General features: G+C 34.6%; 2 protein-coding genes and 1 non-coding gene across 4 annotated transcripts; all 3 read right to left on the bottom strand.

Annotated features, from left to right (window-relative positions):
- Nucleotides 1-231: 231 nt before the first annotated feature.
- Nucleotides 232-6,177, bottom strand: LOC125819757 (UDP-glucuronic acid decarboxylase 1-like). Its single transcript, XM_049499201.1, has 7 exons — nt 5,521-6,177; nt 5,032-5,174; nt 4,858-4,937; nt 4,247-4,330; nt 4,076-4,150; nt 1,958-2,050; nt 232-714 (listed from the first exon to the last, which is right to left on the bottom strand). Exons 1-7 carry the CDS (start codon nt 6,144-6,146, stop codon nt 508-510), a joined length of 1,308 nt encoding a protein of 435 aa, XP_049355158.1. The 5' UTR covers nt 6,147-6,177; the 3' UTR covers nt 232-507.
- A 1,516-nt stretch (nt 6,178-7,693) lies between these two features.
- Nucleotides 7,694-7,767, bottom strand: TRNAR-UCG (transfer RNA arginine (anticodon UCG)). Its single transcript has one exon. It is a non-coding gene; the product is annotated as a tRNA-Arg (tRNA).
- Nucleotides 7,768-8,741: 974 nt separating this feature from the next.
- Nucleotides 8,742-11,819, bottom strand: LOC125819762 (ycf20-like protein). Of its 2 annotated transcripts, XM_049499205.1 has the most exons (3): nt 11,675-11,819; nt 10,319-10,516; nt 8,742-9,498 (listed from the first exon to the last, which is right to left on the bottom strand). In XM_049499205.1, exons 2-3 carry the CDS (start codon nt 10,501-10,503, stop codon nt 9,099-9,101), a joined length of 585 nt encoding a protein of 194 aa, XP_049355162.1. In that variant the 5' UTR covers nt 10,504-10,516; nt 11,675-11,819; the 3' UTR covers nt 8,742-9,098. The 2 variants fall into 2 exon arrangements, with proteins under 2 accessions (XP_049355162.1, XP_049355163.1); XM_049499206.1 differs by lacking the exons at nt 10,319-10,516; nt 11,675-11,819 and adding an exon at nt 10,204-10,235.
- Between the last annotated feature and the right edge of the window lie 1,265 nt (nt 11,820-13,084).

The raw sequence follows: 13,084 nt of genomic DNA, 5'->3' as shown, positions 1-13,084 counted from the left end.
CTTAAATGATCGGGTGAATAGAATCTCTCCATCCTTAACCGCCTTGAAATCGAGAACTTGATAGGGAGCGCTTTACCCCCTTGCGGGGTCTACCCTGAGCAAGTATTATGAGGCCAATCGATTAAAAAAATGAACCATCATTCGAAGAGTGGCTCCACATAACAGTTTCACAAGTAGAGTTCAAAACAGTACCTACAAATATTAAATGCAAGGCCAGGAGAACCACAGTAAAAGACCAAATTACTTGTTAACTTGAAGCTAAAAGCTCAAAATTTTCTCCCTGTAGAATTACATGATGTGTATAGGGGAAAAAAAATTCAAAAAACCGGATACACGAAGCATCTGCCTAGAGTAGTGGCTGATGACTGAGCATTCCAGTTAGCTATTGATACAAAAATGAAGAGGGAAAAAAAAAAGAACAAATATCAACTTCGTATATTAGCAAAAACAATAAACAGTACACTAAGCTTGGTCTATACAACCTAGTGTTGTTGCTACTCCTCTTTATTAGTTGCCTTTTCCTTCATCTTCATTTAAGATGCGATTGCGGAAATCATTGACCATGAGAGGCAGACCGTCCCTCAAGGGTACTTTCGGCTCCCAGTTTAGCAGTTCCTTTGCTCTGCTGATATCTGGTTTCCTCTTGTGAGGATCATCAGCTGTGTTAGCTCTGAACTCAATAGTAGCACTTGGATCAATCACTTCTTTGACCACCTGTATTCCCAAATGAAACGATTTAGGGTTGAATGATAACATAACTGTAAGTAAAACCAGGTAACTGAATAGACATTAGGCATACTTTGTAGTCGGGGAAAAAAATGTAGTCGAAAAACTAGTGTGCCGAGTACCACTTCAAGATGACTGGACTTATTCATGGTGGATAAGTTCACATTTGAAAAGACAATATGCAACACTTTATCACTTAATTATTTCTTATGTCGTAGACCTACTTCCACTAAGCATGGATAATACACTAGATACGCAGTCGTGTATAACAATAAATCAATGTTCTATACTTCTACCCTTTGGGGAGGCCCAGTGGTTTGGGCTTGGGACTTCCATGTTGGAGGTCTCAAGTTCAAAACCCCTTGCCAGCGAAAGCAAGGGGTTTGCCTTCTGGGTCGAGCTCGTCGCATTGGGCTTGCCTAGTGCGGGTTACCTTTCCTGTGTGGTTTGAGAGCTATTGCATAGGAGCTGGGGTTTTACCCTGTGCGCACCCAAAATATGTAAAAATGAAAGAGAGAGTGAGAGGTGGCCGGTGATGAGGGAGATAAGTCGTTGGTTGTTGTGAGGTGCTTGCTGGTGTACATTGCTATTGGAGTTTGCTTATTTCAAGAATTAAGGAGGATGTTGGTGTTAATATATCTGTCTTTTTCATGAGCTTTGAAGGTGGTACAATGTTTTAAAGCAGGAGAGTCGGAGGATGATTTTATGATCCTGGGTCTTGGAAGGCAGGTGGATGATAAAGTATCAGGATAAGAGAAAAATGGAGTCATTTTCTATGGAGAATAAGGACTGTGAGTGGAGGAGTAAGGTTTGTGATATTGAGAGAAGCTCAGGGGGGATGAGTTTATGTCGTGTGCTTTCCATCGCTAAAGGAGGACGTAGCGTGGTGGTGGTGTTTGTCAAATCTGAAGAGCAAGAAGGAAACACTGTGGTGTTAGCATACTTTACAGATAGTGCAGATTTAGTATTTCGACACTTGAAAATGTTCAATGATAGTTCCTATCAAATAGCCACAGAAACTTTTTTTTTTAGACTTGCATCTGTAGAAAGAACATAAAACTGCAATCAATTGAGCAATAATGATAAAATGACAGCAAAATAAGAAAAAACTTGTGAACTCAATACAAATATTGATTCTCAACGAGCAACGTTCACTAAATTGCCTGTGCAGGTAGCGCCCAAACTAATAGTGAATAGGCAAATATGTATTACAGCAGAAACCATAGCTTACCTCGGCAAGCTCTAACATGGTAAACTCTCCTGGGTTTCCCAAGTTGAAAGGGCCAATGTGCTCACCATCCATTAAGGCCATTAATCCGTCAACCTTTCATCAACAGAAATTAATTGTTTTAGTATCATTGTTTGCATTCCAACAGAACTATAGTTTCTGTTATGAATTCTTTAACCAGGCATAATAAACAAAAAAGCAAGCTGGCCACTTGGACTTTTAAATTGGACAATCCACGGCATTTTAATGAATTTTTGATATTCACAAAATTGAGATGCAAAATAACAGGGTAATGCACATATAAAAGCTTGTTACACAAACATGTACACATTTAAAGTAAGAAATGTTCCTTGTTTCTTTCTTCTAAACCAGCTCATAAGAGGAAAATAGCAACAGGTGACACACTCTGATCAAAGCTTTGCACACTAGGCAAAAGTCCATGCTCTGTCAGTTCGATGACACCATAATATGTCACACTATTAGCATCTCCTATGTGTATCACTAAACAAGTCATTCTGTTAATTGATGAGGAATAACTAAGGTCTCCTTCACAAGGTATTCAGTTGAGAAATTAATTGATTTGTACTTCTCTCAACCAACGACTAGCAAAGATTATTAATCTTCTAAAGCATCTTTCCGGACATACAACTTGGAAATATAGCCACATTAGGAAGTTTCACTTGTCAGGCGAAACATCTAGTGGTCTGCATTGTGATTCTCACAATTGAATTCCAATAAAGCAATAGACTGGTTATGGCAAATAGTTCTCGGAATTTTCAAAATGAACACAGAAAACTTGAGAGCTGTAATTAATAGACTATCTCCCACCACCATCTTACATATGAAAAAGTAGGCACAAAAATTCTTTTCACAAGAAAAGCCCATTGCAGTAACAAATGACAGCATACCCTAAGTACACCACTCATCGGGAATAACATCTTGCTCTGTGTCTTGTGTTCACATAGACTCATATTATGCAATTAGCTGCAGACTGAGAGTTCTCAACTGAGATTTGAAAGGTCAAATTTTATATGGGCACAAGGGCACTTATCAAACTCAGACATGCAGATGATACTTATTTAGCTAGCAACATTAACTGAGAACTGTGCATTTAATTGGACAAAATAGTGGCTACTGGCCACAACTAATGATAACCCCTCTATCTTTAACTAGAAATTTGGTTCCTAAAATACAGTAGGAATGACTGGAAAACAACTTCCAAGTATTTCCTTTACCCCATTTAGTTCTTAGTATTTTAATGAAAGCAATGTCTGCTTTTAGTATTGGAGTTAGATCCTCCAAATCCAGCTATAAAGCATGTACTACATGGTGCTAAAAAGCACATAAATCACAACTCCAGATGCTTCCACCATAAGAATCTTAGAGAAATTTTTGTAAAATATTAATAAATCTAGACAGTAAAAAGCATGATGCTAGATAGATGTCATCATGCTGAAATAGAAAAACAAAGATCTTAGAGAGAAAAAACGTGTACTCCCCCTCATGATGTTTTGTTTGACCTACATTTCATTTTAATCCGAGGAGTAAGGATTTGCGTCTTTCTCAAATGGAGAAAATGCCAAATGCTCTAAAAGTCAAACCTGTATATAATAACATCGTGTTGTAGCATCTTGAGTATGAGGAGACACCTTCACACTCTCTTCATATCTTCAACTAATATTGGATTACACAAGCTCAAGCCTATCTCATTCAATCTTAATATCTGCTAGCCAAACTAGGTAGGTCAATTTGGGACAAACGGTGCAGAAATTCCAAATATTGGTAAAATACCTAGTCCATTAAATAAAACAAGTTAAAGAAGACACATAAATCTACTACATACCTGATTTAGAATTTCACTTTACAAGCTCTTTGAATGTTGTCTGTAGCATGCATCACCATTTTCTAATTTTTCGAAAGGATTAACATTTCCAAGAGCTTAAATCAAGTTTTGCAGGCACAACTACCACAGGTAGTCAACCTAACACAGAACTACCACTTTTTACATTCTGACCTTTAACAAATATCATCTACCGCACGCATCTACCCCATCTATCATTAGATGCAGTGAAGACAGTGAGGGCATACTAAAATGGAAAGGGTAATTTATTAATGTCTTACCAAGTCAGAGACATATTGAAAGCTGCGTGTTTGCTTCCCGTCACCATACACTGTCATTGGTTGTTTGCGGATGGCCTGCAAACATGGTTTTAGAAAGAGAAAAACAAATGGATCGTCTAAAGGGAAATTCGGTTTACAGCACTGATGTTAATATAAGCTGAGACAACAAACCTGGGCAACAAAGTTGCTTACAACACGTCCATCATCGAGACACATGCGAGGTCCATATGTATTGAAAATTCGGGCAATGCGCACCTGCATATGAATATTATGGATCGTAAACTCTGGGTCCTCTATGATACACTGCCGGAGAGCAAGTCTAATTTGATACTAATTACAGCTTATAAGGTCATTTTTGGTCTTGCTGTCATAAAGTTGAACGTGACAGGGTTAATTACCAAGTCGTAAATAGAAACTTATTAGGATGGATTCTTAAATCAGGAGCAGAAGTGGAACTAAAAATATGTCTCTCTGTCATTGCCTATATGCCATAGGTTTGCTCTCTATCTCTCTCATGATCATCATAAGGTGAAGTTTCTTTGAGTTCAAAATTTTGAACTGCAAAAAAGTACTTCCAGGACTTCAAATATAAGCAGCTTCCAAATTTATCTTTTGAACAGCTGTGCACTCATTACTTCAACCAGAAGAGTTGTTTACACCTAACTAAATACTCATTACACATATAATGCTAGACTTATGAATGGAAAAGTATATTCAACTGCACATTAACATTCAGCATCAAATGTCATAACAATCTGTAAGAAAGAAAAATCACTCATTACCTCAACATCTGCACCACGATGGTAATCCATAGTCAAGGTTTCAGCAGTCCGTTTTCCCTCATCATAGCAGCTCCTAACACCTAGATATTTCAAGACACTCAAACATCACTAAAACGATCTGACAGAACAACTTACAAACAAAACTGAGAATAAATTATTGAAGCTGCTACTCACCTATTGGATTCACATTTCCCCAATATGTTTCCTTTTGTGGATGCTCAAGTGGATCACCATAAACCTCACTTGTACTAGTAAGCAAGAACCTTGCACCAATTCTCTTGGCAAGGCCCAACATGTTAAGAGTACCCATCACATTTGTCTTGTAATCAGAATTAAGGATCTCAAGTACATCAAAATAAAAAGAGAATATAAAAATGCACCTTAAACAGTCGGAAATTCCTTTTTGAAATGGATAAACATATAGAAAATTCCTTGACAATCAAACTCCTATGCACTGACAATGCGAATAACAAACAATCTAACTATGTAAAAGGCAATTACAAGTAACTTTCTATAACAATCATGGATTGATAACTCGCAAAACATGTAAAAATCATACTACAACCTGTAAATCCATGCACGCCCCCATCGCAAAGAAACAAAAAACATGCTTTTATACATAACGAATAACGAAAAACAATCCAAATGTTAATGTAGACAAAGGATATAATAGTTTTGACGGGATTATACTTGTAATGAACAGGCGAAGCAGGGCAAGCCAAATGATAGATCTGATCCACTTCCAACAAAATAGGTTCAACAACATCATGCCTAATAAGCTCAAATCTATGATCCCCAAAATGATGCATCACATTTTCTTTCCTCCCAGTAAAAAAATTATCAATCACAATAACATCATCACCTCTCTTAATCAATTTATCAACCAAATGACTCCCCACAAAACCCGCTCCACCCGTCACCACAACCCGCATCCGTTTCCTCCCAATCCCAACAGGCACCCTCCCTGCACCCCTATACTGCGTTGTAACAGTAGATGTATGGGTAATTACACCAGGAACTGAATCGAACCCATGATAAGATTGGGGTATTGGAGAAGATGGGGTAAGGAGAGATAGGCTTGGTTGAAGGATGAAAAAAGTTGAACCAATGAGAATACCCACAAGGATAAAGAGAAGTCTTTGCTCTTTAAGAAGGTAATTGATGGATCTTGGAAGAGATCTGGGATGTTTGAAGGTCTTTGGTGATGATGGTGGGGTGTTTTGTGATATTGACATTGTTGTTTCTTCATCTCTTCTGTGATTCATGCTTGATTGGGTATGCAATTTCATGGTTTTCTTGTTCTTCTTCTTCTTCTAGGATAAATTTATGGGGAAATTTTCAGGTAGAAACAGAGTATAATGTTTGCAGAATCAGAAAAAAGAGATTTTTTTTCTTGCATTTGTTGTTGTCTATAAGGTAGCAGACGAGATTAGCTCAATTTTCCTAACTTTTCCATACTTCTTGGAGAGAGCCAAATATTTTCCACAAATTTATTTTCCAAAACAAATTCAGAAAGTTTTTTTTTTCGTCCTATGGGAAACACGGAAAATGTGAGATAGCTCTTTTTTCTATTTTTGTAAAAAAAAAGAAAGATAAATTTGGAGATAAAGATCAAAAGTACATGTGTGAATTGTTTTGCGAGTTTTGTATTTAATGGTAAGCTCTGAGCTATTATTATTTATGTATTAAAACACACCTAATTGAGTTTGATGATAATAGTTAAGATAGAAAAAGAAAACAATGATCAGTTAGACTAGTCAATTTTGAGGTTGTGTTATAATACTGGTAGAGAAGGAAGTATGATGATAGCTCAAGACTCAAGTAGGAAAATAAAACATGGTGATAGTTCAAATAAGAAAAGGGAATAACGAATAATCAATGTGTAAAATTCTAGAAAAAGCGATAGTTCATATATATTTCTAATCACAACTTTTTATCGCATGTCCAAATTCAAGCTAAGTTTATAAAATTTGTAAATTTAGATGTTTCTAAAACCCAACAATTTTACATTGAAATTTTAAAGATTTGTGTTTGAAATTATAATTTAATTAAAATTAATATATTATTTGTGCAAATAAACTTCCTGACAAACATATTGAAAGTTACTTATTCAAACTTAAAGGTAGATTTTCTGAAGTTTGAATTATAAGTAAGCTTTGTCCAATTCATTATTAACTATAGATATACTACTATTTATCATACTTGTGAGTTTAAAGAGGCTAAAATACGATTTCTCCTCCTTTTAAGAAAAAATAATAAAATATTGGGGTTGAATGAGGAAAAAGATATTGGCTATTATAAGATTTAAACTCTCCATTTCAATTATCGAAAGAAAAATGCTCACCAAACGAACCAAACCTTTAAGCTCTATTTTCTTACCAAAAACATACTTTTCCCAACGTCACTTTTAGCCATATTGAAACAACACGATTTGATTACTTAGTAACTCAAAAATAAAATTATAAATTCATACGTTTTAAATTCTGACTCCGACCTCTGAAAAACCTAACATAGCACTCATAATTTTAATGACTAGAAATGTAATCATCAAAGGCACTAGCTTCACTTTGAAGATAACAAATGCCCACATGAATAAAAAGCCTTGCTTCATGCAAAAGCTTCTACCTTTCCAAGACTAATAATGTGTAGTAATTTGTATGCTAAAATGAATTTTCTTTTTTAATTCTTAATTAATTAAGGTAGACAATGGACCAAAACATTATATTACTTTATATAGGAAAGAAAAAAACAATCATTTTCAATTTTATTTTATCCACTTATAAAATAGGAAAAAAAATCAATAAAAAAATGTTCATAAAGGACAAACAAAAAAAAGCGACCACAGTGGGAGTCGAACCCACGACCTTCTGATCCGAAGTCAGACGCGCTAATCCACTGCGCTATGCGGTCATATGTTTATTGAACTACCATTTAATTATATAACTTTAATTTTTCAAACATTATATTTTTTAAAAAATATATTGGAAAGTACTAAATAAACTACTTAAAATCGTTCATGAGTTACAACTTACATGTGTTAGAATCAGTCAATATTTCATATTATCAAGTCTTTAGTATGCGTGTATGACCTTTACTTGCCAAAAAAAAATTGCATATTGATTCGCCTCTCTCCAGATATACCTTTACTTGCCAAAAAAATTTGCATATTGATTCACCTCTCTCCAGATATGTATAAGAGAGTCTTTGTTGGTTTCTAACAAAAAATTGTAGTCTTGAATAATGCCCTAAAAGGATGAGATTGGATGTCATTTTCTTCAATAAGATGTATTGCAAGTAGATAGTTTGTTTTCACTTCTAGTTTTGTATATCTCGTCATTTTTACTAATTTTATTCCTTATTTGATGCTCCATAGCTCTGTAATGAGACTAGATGTCAAAGGGGGTTCTTCGTTGAAAAAATCCACTATTTATATATGAATTTTTTTAGATATATATAAATTGTTGAATATAGACATACAATAAAGAGTCAACAATATGATTCTTCAGAAGAAAAACCAACACTGAGGTAGGCAGTAGTACATTCATCAACTTCCAATACGTTGCTAAGCAACATTCATCTATAGCTAGTCATTCTAATATTAAGAAAGCTCTTTCATTCGAATCAAAATCAAGAAAATTTTCAGCTAATCTCAGATAGGATCTGTAGCAATAAACGAAGCACTATATCGAGCATTAATACCTGTAGTTAATGTCCTTAAAAAGCACTGGATGTAGAGTCGGTTCCTCCGAGAATGGCATGCTAAAGATAGGTTAACAGTCCAGCGGGAACACAGCAATTCTTCACCTCCATCAAGATTCAACTCTATGTCATTGATTCTAAAAGCATTTGTACAAACAGAGCAATTGAAAGCTTACCACGAAAGGGTCCTATCATAAGATGAAACTTATTCGTATAACACTAATCAATACAAGCTTTATCTAACTCCATTAACATCGTGCTAACATCCAGGAGCACGATGTTGATTAAATAAGATAGTATAAAACTGAAAGATCAAACTATATTTCCGTATACATTTTATTAATGTGGCACCAAACTAGGGATGCCTCCCATGTACAAGTGACGTATATGCTGTATCATTGGAGACCCTGTACAACAGACATCCTGCAAAAGATGTATAATTACCCTCTGATAACATGAATTTGCCTACAAAAACGCAAAAGATAAACTATGAAATTTCAATGGCATTATGATTTCTGAACACTTCTCTCCTCATCTCCGCCTTAATACTTGAAAGAGTCAAGGAATAGACCAAGAGTCAGCCCAGTTTTCCAATAATTGAACATAATGATGATGCCCCTTACCCCATCAATTAAAGGAATAGATCTATACATGAGAGCTCCAATGCCCTCTACCACAGCCACAGCTAATCCAGAAGAAATAATATCCCAATCACCTGTCTGCCCTATTACAGTGGCAAATGCGGTTGCACAATAGAAACCCACTAAGAAAAACAGCAACTTCATTGGTAGGTTTTTTCTCAACACCTTAATTCTGGCATCTAGTTTGACTAGAAGAGCCTCTATGGCCCTAATAAGTCGAGTTCCACTGCTACCGCTGGTTGTAGGAGAAGAATCTAGTCCACTGCCATCTGCAGCACTTCTTATAGACCATGCCCGCCTCCTATATTGGAATTAAACTCTGAGATACATGGGTAGAAACGTCTCATTTATAAGTCTCTTGAGCAAGGATTTAGCACTAAACAAAGATTAGCAAATAGCATACATTTTCTTACAAGCCCTGGCAGGAACTTTCAAGGTACTTAGTTATTTGAACAATCTAAAATAGCTCAAAAGAGAGAATTTTAGATTTTCCCAATTAGGGCTAGGGAAACTTGTGGGAGTGCATAGGACAAGAAAACTTGGAATCCATAATGAGAGTAAACTTGGACTTAGACCAGACAGATGTAGATATGGAGAAGTTATTCAAACGTAAACCACCCATAGTCAGAATTGATTACTTTTGAGTAGAAATTTGCAAGAAAATTATTTAGAAAATGAGTTTATGAAATGATGCTAACATTCTTTCTTTCCGAGAATAATTAGGAAGATCACATTCCTTCATTCCGAGTAAAATTAGGATTTCTATCTTCCAGCCACTCAGTTTCTTGTACTAATAAAGAATGATAAAAAGAGAATCTTCTAACAGTCTTTAATCCTTATGTCTTGGCTTCGCCATACGGCTCAATGACCAATACTGCAAATTCACAAACTAGGTAATGGAGAACCCTTGATATCTTTGCGTATTTTTGCTTATTGAAAAAACGATTTTTTCTTATTGTTATTGAAAAAGAGATTTTTCTGTAAGGGAAATTAAATCTGGGAGAACCTGCTGATATCATACATGGTTCCTTCTTATGCATGCTATCCATTTGTTGTGGAGGGGAAGGGGCACAACCATCAAACTAAATCAAAGTTTCACAATGACAGAGGGAAAAACTCACTTGAAATTTCTGAAAGAATAAGGCTGGATAATATTAGTAAAAGATAGCTGGAAATGCATGATTCTGCCTATTGAATGTGCAGCTCTCCTAAGGCAGACAGCTCCATTAAATCTTGATCCCATTTGATCAGCACTCAAATGCTTAGAAATTGTGGGACAGCTTTGTAAAGGCAGTTTGGCAGCCATGCCTTGTAGGAATCTGTTAAAGCAAAACACAAGGATCAGCAAGAACCATGAAGAGTTTTGGAAAATGATATATTCCATATGCGTTTCTTACTCCTGGAATGATTCAACATTAAGGATTATGTAAATGAGACAAAAGAAACATTTACTCTCCCGTTGTTATGTAACACACTTATATTATTTTCCTTTTTTAAGACAATGGTGTCTAAGACAGCTCAGTAGACCAACCCACAAACTAAAGCAAAAGAGCTCACGTGTGTACTGTGTTGTAGCTTCGACTCAAACCTAGAATCTCCAGGTTGCTACTTGCTACTCCTATGTCTAAACTACGGAACTGTCCAAGATATTCCTTTCAGTTTAATGAAGCACACCAGCCCATACAATTTATAAAAATGAACTCCCTCCTATCACACGTATCATAAGTCCTATCTGGAATTGGAAGAATGCAAAACAAAGATACTTCAGCACAAATTCACCAGGAAAGTTAAAGCTTGATGAGAGACGGGTGTTAAGAGGCAATCAAATGCAAATTGACCACAAAAATCTCATCAGAAGGTAGACTAACCATGGATGGAAATATGGAATTGATGGAATATTAAAGCTTACTTAAATTTCAATTATAACTTCAAATCAGTCTTGTATTACATCAATGTGGCAAGGCTTCTGTAATCAAGAAACAATCCTTTTTTCTTTGTCCTGATTACATTAGTGTCTAAATCAGCTTCTTTGCACCTTGACTACTCCCACCAACACCAGTACCGCGTACACGAAACAATATTAATATGGAAACTTTAAAATAAGCTTGATGACACTGAGCCACTAACTTATCAGAGAGCATAATGCTGAGCAGATACATTTACAATTCTACAATTTCACGATAATACTAGTTTCTGGAGCTTCAACAATTGCGTCTTACCGCTATATTGAAGACACACCACCATTTTCTTTTCTTTTCATCGCTATCTACTATAGTTACAGAATCTAAATTTGCTCCCATTACGGCTACATCAATACATTAATTAACAACAAATGCAAGTAATTATCCATAATAAATACATAAAAATGAAATCAATTAAGCTGTCCTTGAAGAAATTTAAGGAATTGAGAAATGATAAAATTAGGGTTACTTTTTTTTTCTGGGGAAAGATGAAGAATCAGAAGAAGAGCTTAATACCTATCGGCTTCTGATTATCTCCGGTCAATTTCCTCTGGCGGCGCCGGTGAGAGAAGCCGCCGTCCGTCGTCTCTCCCGCCGACCAATTATACAGTCGGAACAGTGTCATTAGTTGCCATTTTGTTGAACTCAAATATTTACCGAGACAAGAGATTATACAATTTTAATTATATAATCCACTTGTATAATTTTATTTTATTTTATATAATCTACATTTTAAATATTTTATAACATAAAAAATTAATCAATTATCATATGTTAAACTGATGAGCTGTCCATACTTTCGCTCTAATAATAAGGTTCAAATCTCTAGATTATCGTAAATATTTTTCATTTTCAGTTTTAAAATTATGAGTTAGAATCACCAAGGAGTAATATAAATGAAGAGTTCGTAGAAAAGGATAAAAAAAGTAGAGAAAAATAATTAATATAATAAGACTAGAGATTTTATATATATATGTAGTTTGATGGGAGACAAAACAAAAACAAAAAAACACACTCACATTTACGAATAACAATATAAGCGGTTACAATCATTTCGGTGTATAGTTTGTAAAACTTTTTTGATATATTTTGAAAGTTGAATGGGTAGTATGGTTAGTTATGATAAATGTGAATTAATTTTTGCATATCTTTATTTTTTTTTAAAACAAATTTTATATTAAAATTTAAAAACAGAATAGTATTGTTAGTCATAAACAAGTGTATGTTGTGATAAGTTGTCTGATCAAATCAAATTAATTCGATTTTTCAATACAATTTCAATCCTATTTTTTCCTTTTTTTGAATTTTCTTGAGCTTTGATTTAGAGTTCCGAAGAACTAAAATTTTATTGCTTGTCTATTTCATTTCTGATTCGTTAAAGTTTGAAGTTACGATTTAATTTATTAAATTTGTATTATAATTGTATGTTGAATTTGTACGAAAATTATATTTTAAGTTTTGCATATGTTTATAGTTGTATTATATTTGTATAAATACTTTATGAAAGTTGTATATACAATAATGTTTTAATTTTATATTAAATTTCCAAAATACCAACAGGAGCTTTAGATAATATTTATATGGTTCCAAACAAAGTCGATTTCCCCCCACTATCTATATAATTCTCTCATGACACCATCTAAACTTCAAACCAACTCCTTTACCTTAAATCTTAATTCACATTTTTTTCCCTCTTTCCATCAACAATGAACCACTCAAATGATGAAGAGTACATAGAAATTGAAGTACACTCTTACTATTACTTTTCATCATCATCTTCTAATTCATCTTCCTCTCAAATTACCAAAAATAATTCCCAACTCTTTGAAGATTTAGAAGATAGCTTTTGCATAAATTTGTTGATCACTCCAATTAGTTCACCATCACAAACTAGCATGGTGAGTTTTGAACTTAATCCAAATGATC

The sequence above is a fragment of the Solanum verrucosum genome, unplaced genomic scaffold, assembly GCF_900185275.1.
Source record: "Solanum verrucosum unplaced genomic scaffold, falcon-dt-bn FXZP01000239.1, whole genome shotgun sequence".
In the NCBI taxonomy this organism is placed as follows: Eukaryota; Viridiplantae; Streptophyta; class Magnoliopsida; order Solanales; family Solanaceae; genus Solanum; species Solanum verrucosum.
The sequence above is the reverse complement of the archived record's forward strand: the minus strand, read 5'-3'. Positions and strand labels throughout refer to the sequence as shown.